The following is a 21,520-nucleotide window of genomic DNA, read 5'->3' as shown; positions in this document are numbered from 1 at the left end:
CTACCTTTGACCAGGGACACCCCATTCCCTTTATAATGCACTACCTTTGACCAGGGACACCCCATTCCCTTTATAATGCACTACCTTTGACCAGGGACACCCCCATTCCCTTTATAATGCACTACCTTTGACCAGGGACACCCCATTCCCTTTATAATGCACTACCTTTGACCAGGGACACCCCATTCCCTTTATAATGCACTACCTTTGACCAGGGACACCCCATTCCCTTTATAATGCACTACCTTTGACCAGGGACACCCCATTTCCTTTATAATGCACTACCTTTGACCAGGGACACCCCTTCCCTTTATAATGCACTACCTTTGACCAGGGACACCCCATTCCCTTTATAATGCACTACCTTTGACCAGGGACACCCCATTCCCTTTATAATGCACTACCTTTGACCAGGGACACCCCATTCCCTTTATAATGCACTACCTTTGACCAGGGACACCCCATTCCCTTTATAATGCACTACCTTTGACCAGGGACACCCCATTCCCTTTATAATGCACTACCTTTGACCAGGGACACCCCATTTCCTTTATAATGCACTACCTTTGACCAGGGACACCCCATTCCCTTTATAATGCACTACCTTTGACCAGGGACACCCCATTCCCTTTATAATGCACTACCTTTGACCAGGGACACCCCATTCCCTTTATAATGCACTACCTTTGACCAGGGACACCCCATTCCCTTTATAATGCACTACCTTTGACCAGGGACACCCCATTCCCTTTATAATGCACTACCTTTGACCAGGGACACCCCATTCCCTTTATAATGCACTACCTTTGACCAGGGACACCCCATTCCCTTTATAATGCACTACCTTTGACCAGGGACACCCCATTCCCTTTATAATGCACTACCTTTGACCAGGGACACCCCATTCCCTTTATAATGCACTACCTTTGACCAGGGACACCCCATTCCCTTTATAATGCACTACCTTTGACCAGGGACACCCCATTCCCTTTATAATGCACTACCTTTGACCAGGGACACCCCATTCCCTTTATAATGCACTACCTTTGACCAGGGACACCCCATTCCCTTTATAATGCACTACCTTTGACCAGGGACACCCCATTCCCTTTATAATGCACTACCTTTGACCAGGGACACCCCATTCCCTTTATAATGCACTACCTTTGACCAGGGACACCCCATTCCCTTTATAATGCACTACCTTTGACCAGGGACACCCCATTCCCTTTATAATGCACTACCTTTGACCAGGGACACCCCATTCCCTTTATAATGCACTACCTTTGACCAGGGACACCCCATTCCCTTTATAATGCACTACCTTTGACCAGGGACACCCCATTCCCTTTATAATGCACTACCTTTGACCAGGGACACCCCATTCCCTTTATAATGCACTACCTTTGACCAGGGACACCCCATTCCCTTTATAATGCACTACCTTTGACCAGGGACACCCCATTCCCTTTATAATGCACTACCTTTGACCAGGGACACCCCATTCCCTTTATAATGCACTACCTTTGACCAGGGACACCCCATTCCCTTTATAATGCACTACCTTTGACCAGGGACACCCCATTCCCTTTATAATGCACTACCTTTGACCAGGGACACCCCATTCCCTTTATAATGCTCTACCTTTGACCAGGGACACCCCATTCCCTTTATAATGCACTACCTTTGACCAGGGACACCCCATTCCCTTTATAATGCACTACCTTTGACCAGGGACACCCCATTTCCTTTATAATGCACTACCTTTGACCAGGGACACCCAATTTCCTTTATAATGTACTATTCTTGATCGGGGGCACACACTCTATTCCCCTATGAGCCCTGGTCTAAATTAGTGCACTGTAAAGGGATTGGGGTGTCCCTGGTCTAAAGTAGTGCACTGTAAAGGGAAAAGGCTGGCATTTTGGACCCATTTTTAGACGTTGTGGTCATGACATTCAGACGTCAAAAGTGTCCAATGTCCAGTGATCCACATGGTTTACCTTGAGGAAGGTGTCCAGTGATCCGTTCTCCATGTACTCCGTGATGATCATCACAGGTTTTGCTGACAAAAGAATAGAGAATAATATTATATCAAACAGATGAGCAAGACGTCACCGCTGCAATGGAACCAGTGCGCGATGAGACAAGGATATCCCTGCCGGCAAAACCATCCCTAACCCGGACGATGCTGGGCCAATTGTGTGCCGCCCCATGGGCCTCCCGGTCGCGGCCGGCTGCGACAGAGCCTGGGCTCGAACCCAGAATCTCTAGTGGCACAGCTAGCACTGCAGTACCTTAGACCACTGCACCACCCGGGAGGCCCCTAAAACTTGTTTTTCAACCACTCCACAAATTTCTTGTTAACAAAGTATAGTTTCGACAAGTCAGTTAGGACATCTACATTGTGTATGGGTCAGAAGTTTACATACACTAAGTTGACTGTGCCTTTAAACAGCTTGGAAAATTCCAGAATATGATGTCATGGCTTTAGAAGCTTCTGATAGGCTAATTGACATAATTTGAGTCAATTGGAGGTGTACCTGTGGATGTATTTCAAGGCCTACCTTCAAACTCAGTGCCTCTTTGCTTGACATCATGGGAAAAATGTAAAGAAATCAGCCAAGACCCCAGAAAATAAATTGTAGACCTCCACAAGTCTGGTTCATCCTTGGGAGCAATTTCCAAACGCCTGAAGGTACCACGTTCATCTCTACAAACAATAGTACGCAAGTATAAACACCATGGGACCACGCAGCCGTCATACCGCTCAGGAAGGAGACGCGTTCTGTCTCCTAGAGATGATAGTACTTTCGTGCGAAAAGTGAAAATCAATCCCAGAACAGCAGCAAAGGACCTTGTGAAGATGCTGGAGGAAACAGGTACAAAAGTATCTATATCCACAGTAAAAAGTCCTATATTGACATAACTTGAAAGGCTGCTCAGCAAGGAAGAAGCCACTGCTCCAAAACCGTCATAAAAAAATCCAGACTACGGTTTGCAACTGCACATGGGGACAAAGATCGTACTTTTTGGAGAAATGCCCTCTGGTCTGATGAAACAAAAATAGAACTGTTTGGCCATAATGACCATTATTATGTTTGGAGGAAAAAACTTTGCTGCAGGAGGGACTAGTGCACTTCACAAAATAGATGGCATCATGAGGAGGGAACATTTTGTTGATATTTTGAAGCAACATCTCAAGACATCAGTCAGGAAGTTAAAGCTTGGTCGCAAATGGGTCTTCCAAATGGACAATGACCCCAAGCATACTTCCAAAGCTGTGGCAAAATGGCTTAAGGACAACAAAGTCAAGGTATTGGAGTGGCCATCACAAAGCCCTAACCTCAATCCATTTGTGGGCAGAACTGTTAAAAGCGTGTGTGAGCAAGGAGGCCTACAAACCTGACTCAGTTACACCAGCTCTGTCTGGAGGAACGGGCCAAAATTCACCCAACTTGTGGGAATCTTGTGGAAGGCTACACAAAACGTTTGACCCAAGTTAAATAATTTAAAGGCAATTCTACCAAATACTAATTGAGTGTAAACTTCTAACCCACTGGGAATGTGATGAAAGAAATTAAAGCTGAAATAAATCATTCTCTCTACTATTTATTCTGACATGTCACATTCTTAAAATAAAGTGGTGATCCTAACTGACCTAAGACACAGAATTTTTACTAGGATTAAATGTCAGGAATTGTGAAAAACTGAGTTTAAATGTATTTGGCTAAGGTGTATGTAAACTTCCGACATCAACTGTATTTTTACAGACAGAATGATATGAAACAAGACGTACTCTTGGTGACCACGCCTTCCAGGTGGATGATGTTTGGATGATCAAACTGTCCCATGATGGACGCCTCCCCTAGGAAGTCCCGCCTTTGTCGTTCTGTGTAACCTGCCTTCAAGGTCTTAATGGCTACTGGGAACTCCTTCTTACCAGGCAGACGGAGTGGGCCGCTGCACACCTCCCCAAACTCACCTGGAATAGAAACACAGTTAACCACCCCACAACAAATCCTGGAAGACATACATGTAAACACATTAACATTCAACCACAGTGTGTACGCATGCACACACACACTCCACTCACCAGCTCCGATGACTCTCTCAATTGTGATGCAGGAAACATCGATCTCCTTGGCGAACTCATGGACGGCCTGGTTGGGGTCCTCGTAGGTGTGGGGGTCGATATACGTACGCACCCCCGGGTACATAACTAGAGAGAGAGAGGACATACTCATAGGTGTGGATATACATACATGGGTCTATACACAGTGCATTCGGGATGTATTCAGACCCATTGACTTTTCCCACATTTTGTTATGTTACAGCCTTATTTTAAAATTGATCCGATCATTTTTAACCTCATCAATCTACACACAATACCCCATAATGACATAACAATACCCCATAATGACATCACAATACCCCATAATGACATCACAATACCCCATCATGAAAAAGTGAAAACAGGTTTAAAAACATAAATACCGTGTTTTTTTTTTGTGTGTATTTTTTTAGTTGTTGTATTTTACCCAATTTCGATCTTGACTCGTTGCTGCAACTCCCCAACGAGCTCAGGAGACAAAGGTCGAGTCATGCGTCCAGTGAAACATGACCCGCCAAACCACGCTTCTTAACACCCGCCTGCTTAACCTGGAAGCCAGCCGCACCATGATTTGACACGATTTGGAAAGGCACACACCTGTCTATATAATGTCCCACAGTTGACAAGGGCCGTGGTAAGGGAGGTGACCAAGAACCCGATGGTCACTCTGACAGAGCTCTAGCGTTCCTCTGTGGAGATGGAAGAACCTTCCAGCAGGACAACCATCTCTGCAGCACTCCACCAATCAGGCCTTTATGGTAGAGTGGCCAGACGGATGCCAATCCTCAGTAAAAGGCACATGACAGCTCACTTGGAGTTTACCAAAAGGCACCTAAAGGACTCTCAGACCATGAGAAACAAGATTCTCTGGTCTGATGAAACCAAGATTGAACTCTTTGACCTGAATGTCAAGTGTCACATCTGGAGGAAACCTGGCACCATCCCTACGGTGAAGCATGGTGGTGGCGGCATCATGCTGTGTGGATGTACTTCAGCGGCAGGGATTGGGAGATTAGTTAGGATCGAGGGAAAGATGAACGGAGCAAAGTACAGAACGATCCTTGATGAAAACTTGCTCCAGAGCACTCAGGACCTCAGACTGGGGCGAAGGTTCACCTTCCAACAGGACAACGACCCTAAGCAAACAGCCAAGACAACGCAGGAGTGGCTTCGGGACAAGTCTCTGAATGTCCTTGAGTGGCCCACCCAGAGCCCAGACATGAACTCGATCGAACATCTCTGGAGAGACCTGAAAATAGCTGTGCAGCGATGTTCCCCATCCAACCTGACAGAGCTTGAGCAGATCTGCAGAGAAGAATGGGAGAAACTCCCCAAATGCAGTTGAGCCAAGCTTGTAGCGTCATACCCAAGAAGACTCCAGGCAGTAATCTCTACCAAAGGTGGTTCAACAAAGTACTGAGTAAAGTAAATACTTATGTAAATATGAGATTTCAGTTTTTATTTTCAAATACATTTGCAAAAATGTTTACAAACCTGTTTTTCCATTGTCATTATGGTGTATTGTACATAGATTGATGAGGGGGGAAAAAAACGATTTAATCAATTTCTGAATACGACTGTAACGTAACTAAATGTGGAAAAAGTTAAGGGGTCTGAATGCACTGTACGTGCCATAACTAGAGAGAGAAAGGAGATACTTGTAGGCGTTGGGGTCGATACACACTACCATTCAAAAGTTTGGGATCACTTAGAAATGTCCTTGTTTTCCATGAAAACATACATGAAATGAGTTGCAAAATTAATAGGAAATACAGTCAAGACGTTGACAAGGTTATTAAAAATGATTTTTAATTGAAATAATAATTGTGTCCTTCAAACTTTACTTTCGTCAAAGAATTGTCCATTTGCAGCAGTTACAGCCTTGCAGACCTTCGGCATTCTAGTTGTCAATTTGTTGAGGTAATCTGAAGAGATTTCACTCCAATGCTTCCTGAAGCACCTCCCACAAATTGGATTGGCTTGATGGGCACTTCTTACGTACCATACGGTCAAGCTGCTCCCACAACAGCTCAATAGGGTTGAGATCCCGGTGACTGTGCTGGCCACTCCATTATAGACAGAATACCAGCTGACTGCTTCTTCCCTAAATAGTTCTGGCATAGTTTGGAGCTGTCCTTTGGGTCATTGTCCTGTTGTAGGAGGAAATTGGCTCCAATGAAGCGCCGTCCACAGGGTATGGCATGACGTTGCAAAATGGAGTGATAACCTTCCTTCTTCAAGATCCCTTTTACCCTGTACAAATCTCCCACTTTACCAACACCAAAGCAGCCCAAGACCATCACATTGCCTCTACCATGCTAGACAGATGGCATCAAACACTCCTCCAGTGTCTTTTCATTTTTTCTGCATCTCACGAATGTTCTTCTTTGTGACCCGAACACCTCAAACTTAGATTTGTCTGTCCATAACACTTTTTTCAATCTTCCTCTGTCCAGTGTCTGTGTTCTTTTGCCCATCTTAATCTTTTCTTTTAGTTGGCCAGTCTGAGATATGGCTTTTTCTTTGCAACTCTGCCTAGAAGGCCATCATCCCAGAGTCGCCTCTTCACTGTTGACGTTGAGACTGGTGTTTTGCGGGTATAATTTAATGAAGCTGCCATTTGAGTACCTGTGAGGCGTCTGTTTCTCAAACTAGACACTCTAATGTACTTGTCCTCTTGCTCAGTTGTGCATCGGGGCCTCTCACTCCTCTTTCTATTCTGGTTAGGGCCAGTTTGCGCTGTTCTGAGAAGGGAGGGCAATTTCTCACATGGAATAGCCTTCATTTCTCAGAACAAGAATAGACTGACGAGTTTCAGAAGAAAGTGCTTTGTTTCTGGCCATTTTGAGCCTGTAATCGAACCCACAAATGCTGATGCTCCAGATACTCAACTAGTCTAAAGGCCAGTTTTATTGCTTCTTTAAATCAGGACAACAGTTTCCAGCTGTGCTAACATAATTGCAGAAGGGTTTTCTAATGATCAATTAGCCTTTTAAAATGATAAACTTGGATTAGCTAACACAATGGGCCATTGGAACACAGGAGTGATGGTTGCTGATAATGGGCCTCTGTACACCTATGTAAATATTCCATTAAAAAAAATCTGCCGTTTCCAGCTACAATAGTCATTTACAACATTAACAATGTCTACACTGTATTTCTAATCAATTTGATGTTATTTTAATGGACAAAAAAAAATGCTTTTCTTTCAAAAACAAGGACATTTCTAAGTGAGCCCAAACTTTTGAACGGTAATGTGTCTATATGTCAGAGCGGCATTGGACTAAAATACAGTGGCAATAGTATAGAATACAGTATATACACATATGAGACGGGTGATGCAATATTTACAAACAATTAAAGTGACTCAGAGACCGTAGAATAGTACAAGAGTACACATATGAGATGAGTAATGCAAGATATGGAGACGTGATTAAAGTGGCTAGTGACTCCTAGTCTATGTCTATAGGCAGCAGCCTTTGATGTGCTGGAGATGGCTGTCTAACAGTCAGTGGTGTAGTATGGAATGCAATACAGTGTGTGTGTGTGTGTGTGTGTGTTTGTGTGTGTGTGTGTGTGTGTGCGTGCGTAACTTACTGTGGCCGTTGTGGAAGTGTATCTTCTCTTCATCAGGTTCCTGCTTGGCCTTGCTGTAGCCACACCGCCTGAGAGATTTACCACATACATGACGCTGTATTAAAGTCATGTTACAACACACACACACACACACACACACACACACACACACACACACACACACACACACACACACACACACACACACACACACACACACACACACACACACAGCTTTGCGCAGAGATCCTATATGAGCTAAATCATATACATGAGAGCAGAGATCCTATATGAGCTAAATCATATACAGGAGAGCAGAGATCCTATATGAGCTAAACCATATACAGGAGAGCAGAGATCCTATATGAGCTAAACCACACACAGGAGAGCAGAGATCCTAAATGAGCACACACGTGCTTCTAGACCTGCATTGCTTGCTGTTCGGGGTTTTAAGCTGGGTTTCTGTACAGCGCTTTGTGGCATCAGCTGATGTAAGAAGGGCTATAAATAAATTTGATTTGAATAGAGCAGAGGTCCTATACGAGATAAACAACATACAGGAGAGCAGTGATCCCATCTGCAGCGCTCTCTCTGCTCTCTTTCTCTCTGCTCTCTCAATTCTCTCTCTCTGCTCTCTTTCTGCTATCTCAATCTCTGCTCTCTCAATTCTCTCTCTCTGCTCTCTCAATTCTCTCTCTCTGCTCTCTTTCTGCTATCTCAATTCTCTCTCTCTGCTCTTTCTTTCTCTATGCTCTCGGTCTCTGTTCTCTGCTCTTTCTTTCTCTCTGCTCTCTCAATTCTCTGCATAGGGAGTAAACATCCCTCTACAGTGGTGCTGCAAACAAACATCTCAAGTCAATATTATGACAAGATGGACCCGAGATAAAGCAGATGAAAAGTGAGGACATTGATTTTTAAATCTGATCCTGTTCTCACACAGTGCAGAGAGCTGCTACAAATTCCATGATACCGTCCAACATACAGGACACAGAGCCTGGAGCTGGGGACTGCGCTGGCTTGTTGTTACTGGGAATATTGGGTTGACATTTTGAAGGGCAATCTGATGATGGGGACTAGGCTTGCGTCCATGGATGAGGGGAGTTTGGACAAGCGTTTTTGGAGGGCATCAACAGCAGTAGTATCCCAGTAAGACAGGACAGGGCTGTGGTTGCCTGGGGACTGGAGGCAGTGAAACACGAGGCCATTCCGATGATGAGTCAGTCAGTCAGAAACAGTCGGAGGGGAGGGGGGGGGTATTGAAGATTAAAGCCTACCTCCCCTTCTATCACAGTTTCATTTCCCCGCCGTGGTAAGTGACAATGTTACATCAGTTTATTAATTAGCTTTGTTATCACTCCATCTATTCCCTCATACCTCTATCCCCAACCACCACATTCACAAGCATAGAACCACTAGTATACTATATAACCACTAGTATACTATAGAACCACTAGTATACTATATAACCACTAATATACTATAGAACCACTAGTATACTATATAACCACTAATATACTATAGAACCACTAGTATACTATATAACCACTAATATACTATAGAACCACTAGTATACTATATAACCACTAGTATACTATAGAACCACTAGTATACTATAGAACCACCAGTATACTATAGAACCACCAGTATACTATAGAACCACTAATATACTATAGAACCACTAGTATACTATATAACCACTAATATACTATATAACCACTAGTATACTATAGAACCACTAGTATACTATAGAACCACTAGTATACTATAGAACCACTAGTATACTATAGAACCACTAATATACTATATAACCACCAGTATACTATATAACCACCAGTATACTATGTAACCACTAGTATACTATATAACCACCAGTATACTATATAACCACCAGTATACTATATAACCACCAGTATACTATAGAACCACCAGTATACTATAGAACCACGAGTAAACTATATAACCACTAGTATACTATATAACCACCAGTATACTATATAACCACTAGTATACTATATAACCACTAGTATACTATATAACCACTAGTATACTATAGAACCATTAGTATACTATAGAACCACTAGTATACTATATAACCAACAGTATACTATATAACCACTAGTATACTATATAACCACTAACAATACTATATAAACACTAACAATACTATAAAACCACTAGTATACTATATAACCACTATTATACTATAGAACCACTAGCATACTATATAACCAGTATTATACTATAGAACCACTAGTATACCATAGAACCACTAGTATACTATATAACCACTATTATACTATAGAACCACTAGTATACTATAGAACCACTAATATACTATAGAACCACTAGTATACCATATAACCACTATTATACTATAGAACCACTAGTATACTATATAACCAGTATTATACTATAGAACCACTAGTAAACTATATAACCACTAATATACTATAGAACCACTAACAATACAAGATAACTAGAGCCACTTTTTTTGCAGCAATTACAGCTACAAGTCCCTTGAGGTATGTCTCTAAAAGCTTGGCACATCTAGCCACTGGGATTTTTGCCAATTCTTCAAGGCAAAACTGCTCCAGCTCCATCAAGTTGGATGGGTTCCGCTGGTGTACAGCAATCTTTAAGTCATACTACAGATTCTCAATTGGATTGAGGTCTGGGCTTTGACTAGGCCATTCCAAGACATTTAAATGTTTCCCCTTAAACCACTCGAGTGTTGCTATAGCAGTATGCTTAGGGTCATTGTCCTGCTGGAAGGTGAACCTCCGTCCCAGTCTCAAATCTCTGGAAGACTGAAACCCGTTTCCCTCAAGAATTTCCCTGTATTTAGTGCCATCCATCATTCCTTCAATCCTGACCAGTTTCCCAGTCCCTGCCGATGAAAAACATTCCCACAGCATGATGCTGCCACCACCATGCTTCACTGTGGGGATGGTATTCTCGGGTTGATGAGAGGTGTTGGATTGCGCCAGACATAGCGACTTCCTTGATTGACAAAAAGCTACATTTTACGTCTCATCTGACCAGAGTACATTCTTTCATATGTTTGGGGAGTCTCCCACATGGCTTTTGGCTAACACCAAACGTGTTTGCTTATTTTGTTCTTGAAGCAATGGCTTTTTTTCTGGCCACTCTTCCATAAAGCCCAGCTCTGTGGAGTGTACGGCTTAAACTGGTCCTATGGACAGATACTCCAATCTCTGCTGTGGAGCTTTGCAGCTCCTTCAGGGTTATCTTTGGTCTCTTCGTTGCCTCTCTGATTAATGCCCTCCTTGCCTGGTCTGTGAGTTTTGGTGGGCGGCCCTCTCTTGGCAGGTTTGTTGTGGTGCCATATTCTTTCAATTTTTTAATAATGGATTTAATGGTGCTCCGTGGGATGTTCAAAGTTTTGGATATTTTTTTATAACTCAACCCTGATCTGTACTTCTCCACAACTTTGTCCCTGACCTGTTTGGAGAGCTCCTTGGTCTTCAAGGTGCCACTTGCTTGGTGGTGCCGCTTGCTTAGTGGCGTTGCAGACTCTGGGGCCTTTCAGAACAGGTGTATATATACTGAGATCATGTGGACACTTAGATTGCACACAGGTGGACTTTATTTAACCAATTAGGTTACTTCTGAAGGTAATTAGTTGCACCAGATCTGATTTAGGGGCTTCATAGCAAAGGGGGTGAATACATATGCACTCACCACTTTAGTTTTAAATTTTTTTGACATTTTTGAATCAAGGTATTTTTTTAATTTCACTTCACCAATTTGGAATATTTTGTGTATGTCCATTACATGAAATCCAAATAAAAAAATATATTCAAATTACAGGTTGTAATGCAACAAAATAGGAAAAACACCAAGAGGGATGAATACTTTTGCAAGGCACTGTAAGTGGGCTCTTGAGGGGTGTAGACACTGGTAGGAGGGGGCACCTCAGCCTTTTGTGATCTGGACGGACCATAAGAACTTGGTCGCCATTCAAGAAGCCAAGAGGTTGAATGCTCGCCAGGATAGGTGGGCTCTGTTTTTTAACAGGTTAGATTTCACACTAACCTATCGGCTGGGATACAAGAATCAGAAGGCAGATGCCCTGTCCCGCCAACACGATGTCTCTAATGAGGAGAGGGACCCCGAGCCCATAATCCCCAGCTCATGAATTGTGGCCCCTGTGATATGGAGTATTGAGACCACCTTTCTGACAAGCCCAGACCCGTGAACCTGACCTCGGCGAGGGACCCACTAACAGACTTGATGTTCCGCGATCAGCCCGGTCCCGAGTACTACAATGGGGACACCCAAATTGATGGAGGATGTGATATCCTTTGTTGCGACCGGTTGTGCCCAAAGCAAGTCTTCACGTTAGTGACCGGCCGGGTTGCTCCAACCTCTGCCCATCCCCATCCTGGTCTCATCTGTCTGTAGACTTTATCACAGGGTTACCTCCATCTCAAGGGCTTACCACATCCTGGTGGTCGTCAATCGGTTCTTCAAGGCAGCCAATTTCATCATCTTACCCAAGTTGCCTTCAGTGAAGGAGTCCGCTGACCTCATGATTATCCGTGTCTTTCAACTACACAGACTTCCCCAGGACATTATCTCAGATTGTGGGCCCCAGTTCGTCACACGGTATTGGAAGGCCTTCTGTTCCCTGTTGGGGCCATCAGTGAGTCTCTCATCGGGGTTCCACCCGAGTTGGACAAGTTCCTCCGCTGCTTCGTCTCCACTCAATACATCCATGATGATACTGCTGTTGTAAATCAATACATCCACGATGATAGTGCTGCTGTAAATCAATACAGCCACGATGATACTGCTGTTGTAAATCAATACATCCACGATGATAGTGCTGCTGTAAATCAATACATCCACGATGATACTGCTGTTGTAAATCAATACATCTACGATGATACTGCTGTTGTAAATCAATACATCTACGATGATACTGCTGTTGTAAATCAATACATCTAGCTTTACCACTCTGACATCACTGATGTGGAGTACAGCTCCGCTGGTATGTGGCAGCTCCCGTCCCTGTTAGTTTACTTTTCCAAGCTGGCTTCTTCTTCTTTGCCAGAGACTCCTGTCTTACGTTGGGATCGCCGTCTCACACTGTTCTGATCTGTCTGCGGCGAGGCTCAGGCATCTGAGGCGGAGGCTCGAATCAAATGAAGAGACTCTTTCGTCAGCAACATTGCAACGTTGATTGTCAAACTCAATATCTGATCCCCTATCCGACTCCAGATCATGTAAATTCTGCGTCCATTCGTTTGATTCGGCTTGCCGTTGTGAACTACACACGTGTAGTATGTTGTACTCAGTGTCTGATTAGACCGCCCACAACGCCCACAAATCTTCCTCATCATTACACTATTGTTCTAAATTCAAATCATCCTCTTCGCCTTCATCATTCAGATCATTCAAATTCAATTGTGATATCAAATCACACGCTCAATTATCAGTTTCTATCTGGTTTCTATCGCCCAATCATCCATTGACGACGTTGATTATGTGAGGAGAGAGATACATTAGCGCCTGGGTACCAACGTCCTTCTGTCTTTCTGTGACTCATTTCAGGAAGATAGGTGAATGTCGCACGTCACCACTTCACAGGAATTTGAACATAAACATAAATTCTTAGGGGACTGAAATGCCTTCTGTAACATGTGAAATTAATGTGCCTTAATAACAAGCTTGTATGCCATCTGTAAATAGGAATACAATTGTTCAATGACCAGCCTAGTTGGTTTAGCCACGGAAAAAGCCAGGAATCTTCCCACTAATCATGATTGGCTGAGATAATGAGTGGGCTAGACATGCCGAGAGATGAGTTCTGATTGGTCTGCTATGTAGCATGCTTCTGTCTATAACATGAGCTGCTCAGTATGTGTAGGTAATCCTTTCTACTGCAGCACTGCAAAAGTGTTGCTACTTCTCTCCATTTTTTTCTGGAGGACGATCATGTCATGCTGACTCTGAATCAGACAATGAGGAAATCCCTGATTTAGGTCAAAACATTTTAATTGAATCAGACATTGTAGAGTCTTCTGAAACGGTTGATCGGTGTTGTTGTCACAGAAGAAGTTGACCAAGTTTTGAAATCTGTGGAATGCCAGGTGGAAGCAGAAAAGTATAGCTAATGAGATGAAGAAAATTCTGGCGTTTATTGCAAATATGCGGAGGGAGTCAAAAAGAGAACACACAGCCTAATGCTAGCTAACATTGAACCTAATTGGTTAGCTTTAGCTACGTGCAGTTTTATGCATGGTGGCTAGCTATGACAATCAGTTTGTATTGCTAGTAGTATGGGCTGGGATTATTGCCGCATTCAAAACAACTGAGAACTCGGAAAATCTCTGACTTCCGACTTCAGTGTGTTCAAGACAACTGAGAACTCGGGGGGGGGGGGGGAACTAGTTCCCACTGGGAAAATGTATTTTATAACGGTCATCCAACTCAGAATTTCAACTCGGGAACTCGGGTCTATTTCTAGAGCCCCGACTTTCCGACCTGAAGATCACTGATGTCATGATTTTACCTCTATTTTTCCAAGTTCCCAGTTGTCTTGAAAGCACCATTAGGTTAACTGTTTAGTTAGCTAGCTAGCTACATGTCTAACCAAAAGACTCCACTTCGCCAGATGATCACATGACCCATCAAGTTCACCATGTGTATCTGGGGGGGATTAGGACCATCTATTGTATTTCATGAACATGTTTACATGTCTAGACAATAGGGACCCATCCACTTAGCTAGATGTGGCTGGGTTATAGCATTTCCTTCACATGACCCATCAATTTAGACCAGTATGTCTGGGTAAGAATCATCTAATCATTATAAAATATTTATACAATATTTTTCTCGACACTTTCTGTTTTTGATATTGCTACATATGCAAGTAACCATTTCACTGTACCGTTCACACCTTCTGTATCCTGTGTATGCGACAAATACACTTAGATTTTATTTGATATAGTGTGTTTACCAGAGAAGGTAATGTGAAGAACACCATGACCTGCACAAAAGTCAGATTAGGATACAGGCCAAGGACTAGATGAATTGTATTTTTACCTGGAGTTTTTCCTTATTGTAGGCTACGACTTTCACCACTTTTAGTCTTGAAATCTTTGGTTGTTCACTACACTACTGTATTCACTCTGTTTAGCACACGGCCTCATATGTGAATCCTTAAAGAGATGGGTGGGGCCAAGGCTTAAGAGGGTGTGAGTGATGCTGAATGGGTGTAGACAAAATAGAGCTCTCCAGTAGGTGGAACAAAACATTCAAGGGCCATTTTCTTAAAAGTGGGTTTACAAGTTGATCAACTTTCAAAGCAGAATTACTTTATCATTATTCAACTGCAGTGTATGACATACCATTTTCTGAGTCTCTACTTTTAACCAATGTAAAAACAAAAACAACATTTAAATGTTGCTATTTAGTACCAAATTGAGGCGTTCGGTCACGTTTGTCTTGGCCCCTTAAGTTAGCAATTACTGTAAAAAAAAAGAAAATAAGAACAGGTAAACAGCCTCTAAATACTTTTCTGTTTTTTTTTTTTAAAGAGTGCGCCTCCCGAGTGGCACAGCGGTCTAAGGCACTGCTTCGCAGCGCTTGAGTCGTCACTACAGACCCGGGTTTGATACCAGGCTGTGTCACAACCGGCAGTGACCGTAAGTCCCATAAGGCGGCACCCAGCATCGTCCGGGTTAGGGGTGGGTTTGCCCGGAGGGGGGGCTTTACAAGGCTCATCGTGCACTAGCGACTCCTTGTGGTGGGCCGGGCGCCTGCAGGCTGACCTCGGTCGTTAGTTGAACAGTGTTTCCTCCGAAACATTGGTGAGGGTGGGTGTTAAGAAGCGCGGTTTGGCGGGTCATGTTTCGGAGGATGTATGACTCGACCTTCGCCTCTCCCGAGCCCGTTGGGGAGTTGCAACAATGAGCCAAGATTGTAATTGAAATTGGGAGAAAACGGGGGTAAAATTTTAAACATGACTACCGAAAAGTCAGGGAAGGAGCAGGACATTGCAATTTTTTGTATTTATTTATTTATTTACAAAATCAAATGTCAGTGGCCATTGGCCTATGGTGGTTGCAGTGTTTTTAAAGGGGGGCTACTGTGTGAGGGATCGGCTATATTTTACGGGGGGCAACTGGGAGGCCAAAGATTTATCTAAAGTACTGAGGCCAAGGCCACGGCAGGATGGGATCTATCTAAAGTACTGAGGCCAAGGCCACGGCAGGATGGGATCTATCTAAAGTACTGAGGCCAAGGCTACGGCAGGATGGGATCTATCTAAAGTACTGAGGCCAAGGCTACGGCAGGATGGGATCTATCTAAAGTACTGAGGCCAAGGCTACGGCAGGATGGGATCTATCTAAAGTACTGAGGCCAAGGCCACAGCTAAGGCAGGATGGGGTCTATCTAAAGTACTGAGGCCAAGACTACGGCTACGGCAGGATGGGATCTATCTAAAGTACTGAGGCCAAGGCCACAGCTAAGGCAAGATGGGGTCTATATAAAGTACTGAGGCCAAGACAACGGCTAAGGCAGGATGGGATCTATCTAAAGTACTGAGTCCAAGACCACGGCAGGATGGGATCTATCTAAAGTACTGAGGCCAAGGCTACGGCAGGATGGGATTTATCTAAAGTACTGAGGCCAAGGCTACGGCAGGATGGGATCTATCTAAAGTACTGAGGCCAAGACCACAGCGGGATGGGATCTATCTAAAGTACTGAGGCCAAGGCTACGGCAGGATGGGATCTATCTAAAGTACTGAGGCCAAGACCACAGCTAAGGCAAGATGGGGTCTATCTAAAGTACTGAGGCCAAGACCACAGCTAAGGCAAGATGGGGTCTATCTAAAGTACTGAGGCCAAGACCACAGCTAGGGCAGGATGGGATTTATCTAAAGTACTGAATCCAAGGCTACGGCAGGATGGGATCTATCTAAAATACTGAGGCCAAGACCACAGCTAGGGCAGGATGGGATTTATCCAAAGTACTGAGGCCAAGACCACGGCAGGATGGGATCTATCTAAAGTACTGAGGCCAAGACCACAGCTAAGGCAGGATGGGATTTATCTAAAGTACTGAGGCCAAGGCTACGGCAGGATGGGATCTATCGTATTGAGGTGCCTAGTATGTTGCAGTTCGGATGCTCCTCCTCTAAAGGCAGGAGTACAGGTACTCTTCCTAGCTCTTTATCTCTGGAATTCTAAATGGGGAACCTGACAGGCTTAAAACAAAGGTTACATCTCGGTTCAAGGATACTGAGTGAAACGGAGAACATAACATCTCCACAAACAGCCCAGAGGAGAAGAGAAGAGCGATCACTTATTTCAGACAGCCAGTACCACCATCCTTGCTCTGCTCTCAATTCCCTGCCACAGAAACGGTGGACAGGTAGAACACAGAAACGGCGGACAGGTAAAACACAGAAACGGTGGACAGGTAGGACATGTAAAACACAGAAACGGTGGACAGGTAGGACAGGTAAAACACAGAAACGGTGGACAGGTAGGACAGGTAAAACACAGAAACGGTGGACAGGTAGGACAGGTAAAACACAGAAACGGTGGACAGGTAAAACACAGAAACGACGGACAGGTAAAACACAGAAACGACGGACAGGTAAAACACAGAAACGACGGACAGGTAAAACACAGAAACGACGGACAGGTAAAACACAGAAACGACGGACAGGTAAAACACAGAAACGGCGGACAGGTAAAACACAGAAACGGTGGACAGGTAGGACAGGTAAAACACAGAAACGGTGGACAGGTAGGACAGGTAAAACACAGAAACGGTGGACAGGTAGGACAGGTAAAACACAGAAACGGCGGACAGGTAAAACACAGAAATGGTGGACAGGTAGGACAGGTAAAACACCCTCCAAACAATAGATTGTCTTTAAAGCAGTAGCTATTGTCAAGCTGTCAGTTTCCAGATTGTATCTCTTGTGGGGAAAATCTCTCTGAAGAAGGAACACTGCCATTACCTTGCTCTCAAACTAAGGTGCAGGAATTGCACAGGCTGCAGTCAGCAACTTATTGTAGGCCTAAGGAAAGATGTCCTTATTAAAATGTATCCAGAGTTTGATGTTATTGTGTTGGATATAATGAGAATATTGAAATGGCCAAATATTGAACCCTGTGAATACTGAACCCTGTGAATAATGAACCCTGTGAATACTGAACCCTGTGAATACTGAACCCTGTGAATACTGAACCCTGTGAATACTGAACCCTGTGAATACTGAACCCTGTGAATACTGAACCCTGTGAATACTGAACCCTGTGAATACTGAACCCTGTGAATATTAAACCCTGTGAATATTGAACCCTGTGAATATTGAACCCTGTGAATATTGAACACTGTGAATATTGAACCCTGTGAATACTGAACTCTGTGAATACTGAAGTCTTGCAGTACTGTATGTGTTAATATTTTCCTTCTGTGGCAGAAATGATCCAAATGGCACCATGTTGCTCTACGGTGCTGGTATTGTTGTTGTCAGCAGCAGGCCAGTCATAGTACTGTGACTGCTGGTATTGTTGTTGTCAGCAGCAGGCCAGTCATAGTACTGTGACTGCTGGTATTGTTGTTGTTCAGCAGCAGGCCAGTCATAGTACTGTGACTGCTGGTATTGTTGTTGTTCAGCAGCAGGCCAGTCATAGTACTGTGACTGCTGGTATTGTTGTTGTCAGCAGCAGGCCAGTCATAGCACTGTGACTGCTGCTCTATGGTGTTGGTGTTGTCATGCAAAGTAACCTGTGCGGCGTGCGTGAAACAGGATATTGTCTCTGCCTCAGCTTCCTGTGAGGGTATGAGAACAACCATAGAGTAGAATGACGGAAATCATCATTGTATTTCTATGAGAACAGCCCCACCTCCCCATGCTGTAGCCTTCCACACCCCAGACACATGGTAATGCCTGTTAGTTCATCAGCAAGCACAGCAATACAACATGACCAGAGATACCTCAAATATTACAGACAGGGCCACAGACAGGGACAGGCAGGGGACAGAGACAGGGACAGGCAGGAGACAGGGACAGGCAGGGGACAGAGACAGGGACACAGACAGGGACAAGGCAGGGGACAGAGACAGGCAGGGGCAGAGACAGGGACACAGACAGGGACAAGGCAGGGGACAGAGACAGGGACACAGAAAGGGACAGGCAGGGGACAGAGACAGAGACACAGAAAGGGACAGGCAGGGGACAGAGACAGGGACACAGACAGGGACAAGGCAGGGGACAGAGACAGGGACACAGAAAGGGACAGGCAGGGGACAGAGACAGAGACACAGAAAGGGACAGGCAGGGGACAGAGACAGGGACACAGAAAGGGACAAGGCGGGGGCCAAGACAGGGACACAGACAGGGACACAGAAAGGGACAAGGCAGGGGACAGAGACAGGGATACAGAAAGGGACAGAGACAGAGACAGAGATATAATCTTACCTTCCACTAAGCAGTAAGCCAGTCACCAGGGCCAGTAGTATAACGCCTACAGTGATGGCTACAGCGACGATGGGGAACTGCGACCGGTCACTGGATGCAGCTACTGCTGGGGAAGAGCAGCCTGTTAGCGGGGACCCTGACACATTACAGTCTATAGTTCCTATAATAAACAGTCTATAGGTCCTATAATAAACAGTCTATAGGTCCTATAATAAACAGTCTATAGGTCCTATAATAAACAGTCTATATAGGTCCTATAATAAACAGTCTATAGGTCCTATAATAAACAGTCTATAGTTCCTATAATAAACAGTCTATAGGTCCTATAATAAACAGTCTATAGGTCCTATAATAAACAGTCTATAGGTCCTATAATAAACAGTCTATAGGTCCTATAATAAACAGTCCATATAGGTCCTATAATAAACAGTCTATAGGTCCTATAATAAACTGTCTACATAGGTCCTATAATAAACAGTCTATATAGGTCCTATAATAAACAGTCTATATAGGTCCTATAATAAACAGTCTATATAGGTCCTATAATAAACAGTCTATATAGGTCCTATAATAAACAGTCTATATAGGTCCTATAATAAACAGTCTATAGGTCCTATAATAAACAGTCTATAGGTCCTATAATAAACAGTCTATATAGGTCCTATAATAAACAGTCTATATAGGTCCTATAATAAACAGTCTATAGGTCCTATAATAAACAGTCTATAGGTCCTATAATAAACAGTCTATATAGGTCCTATAATAAACAGTCTATAGGTCCTGTAATAAACAGTCTATATAGGTCCTATAATAAACAGTCTATATAGGTCCTATAATAAACAGTCTATATAGGTCCTATAATAAACAGTCTATAGGTCCTATAATAAACAGTCTATAGGTCCTATAATAAACAGTCTATAGGTCCTATAATAAACAGTCTATAGGTCCTATAATAAACAGTCTATATAGGTCCTGTAATAAACAGTCTATATAGGTCCTGTAATAAACAGTCTATATAGGTCCTATAATAAACAGTCTATATAGGTCCTGTAATAAACAGTCTATAAGGTCCTGTACTAAACAGTCTATAGGTCCTATAATAAACAGTCTATAGGTCCTATAATAAACAGTCTATAGGTCCTATAATAAACAGTCTATATAGTTCCTATAATAAACAGTCTATATAGGTCCTATAATAAACAGTCTATATAGGTCCTATAATAAACAGTCTATAGGTCCTATAATAAACAGCCTGTTAGCGGGGACCCTAACACATTACAGTCTATAGTTCCTGTACTAAACCAACTATATAGGTCCTATAATAAACAGTCTATATAGGTCCTATAATAAACAGTCTATATACGTCCTATAATAAACAGTCTATATAGGTCCTATAATAAACAGTCTATATAGGTCCTATAATAAACAGTCTATAGGTCCTATAATAAACAGTCTATATAGGTCCTATAATAAACAGTCTATAGGTCCTATAATAAACAGTCTATAGGTCCTATAATAAACAGTCTATATAGGTCCTATAATAAACAGTCTATAGGTCCTATAATAAACAGTCTATAGTTCCTATAATAAACAGTCTATATAGGTCCTGTAATAAACAGTCTATAGGTCCTATAATAAACAGTCTATATAGGTCCTATAATAAACAGTCTATATAGGTCCTATAATAAACAGTCTATAGGTCCTATAATAAACAGTCTATAGGTCCTATAATAAACAGTCTATATAGGTCCTGTAATAAACAGTCTATAGGGTCCTGTAATAAACAGTCTATAGGTCCTATAATAAACAGTCTATAGGTCCTATAATAAACAGTCTATAGGTCCTATAATAAACAGTCTATAGGTCCTATAATAAACAGTCTATAGGTCCTATAATAAACAGTCTATAGGTCCTATAATAAACAGTCTATAGGTCCTATAATAAACAGTCTATATAGGTCCTATAATAAACAGTCTATATAGGTCCTATAATAAACAGTCTATAGGTCCTATAATAAACAGTCTATATAGGTCCTATAATAAACAGTCTATATAGGTCCTATAATAAACAGTCTATAGGTCCTATAATAAACAGTCTATAGGTCCTATAATAAACAGTCTATAGGTCCTATAATAAACAGTCTATATAGGTCCTGTAATAAACAGTCTATATAGGTCCTGTACTAAACAGTCTATAGGTCCTATAATAAACAGTCTATAGGTCCTATAATAAACAGTCTATAGGTCCTATAATAAAAAGTCTATAGGTCCTATAATAAACAGTCTATAGGTCCTATAATAAACAGTCTATAGGTCCTATAATAAACAGTCTATATAGGTCCTATAATAAACAGTCTA

The 21,520-nt window shown here is 42.8% G+C and overlaps 1 protein-coding gene across 2 annotated transcripts in view; it reads right to left on the bottom strand.

The window, feature by feature from the left end:
- epha5 (EPH receptor A5) overlaps positions 1 to 21,520 on the bottom strand; it is a 152,862-nt gene that overhangs the window by 25,426 nt on the left and 105,916 nt on the right. The window contains exons 8-12 of one of the 2 annotated variants that reach the window (XM_045692702.1): positions 19,164 to 19,269; positions 7,712 to 7,779; positions 4,097 to 4,222; positions 3,800 to 3,985; positions 2,004 to 2,065 (exon numbers count right to left, since the gene is read on the bottom strand). In XM_045692702.1, coding sequence (XP_045548658.1) covers positions 2,004 to 2,065; positions 3,800 to 3,985; positions 4,097 to 4,222; positions 7,712 to 7,779; positions 19,164 to 19,269 — 548 coding nt within the window. The remainder of the gene's footprint in view (positions 1 to 2,003; positions 2,066 to 3,799; positions 3,986 to 4,096; positions 4,223 to 7,711; positions 7,780 to 19,163; positions 19,270 to 21,520) is intronic. The other variant, XM_045692703.1, reaches the window with a different exon arrangement.

This window comes from Salmo salar, chromosome ssa13 (assembly GCF_905237065.1).
Source record: "Salmo salar chromosome ssa13, Ssal_v3.1, whole genome shotgun sequence".
Classification (NCBI taxonomy): Eukaryota; Metazoa; Chordata; class Actinopteri; order Salmoniformes; family Salmonidae; genus Salmo; species Salmo salar.
This window is presented reverse-complemented; position numbering and strand designations above follow the sequence as displayed.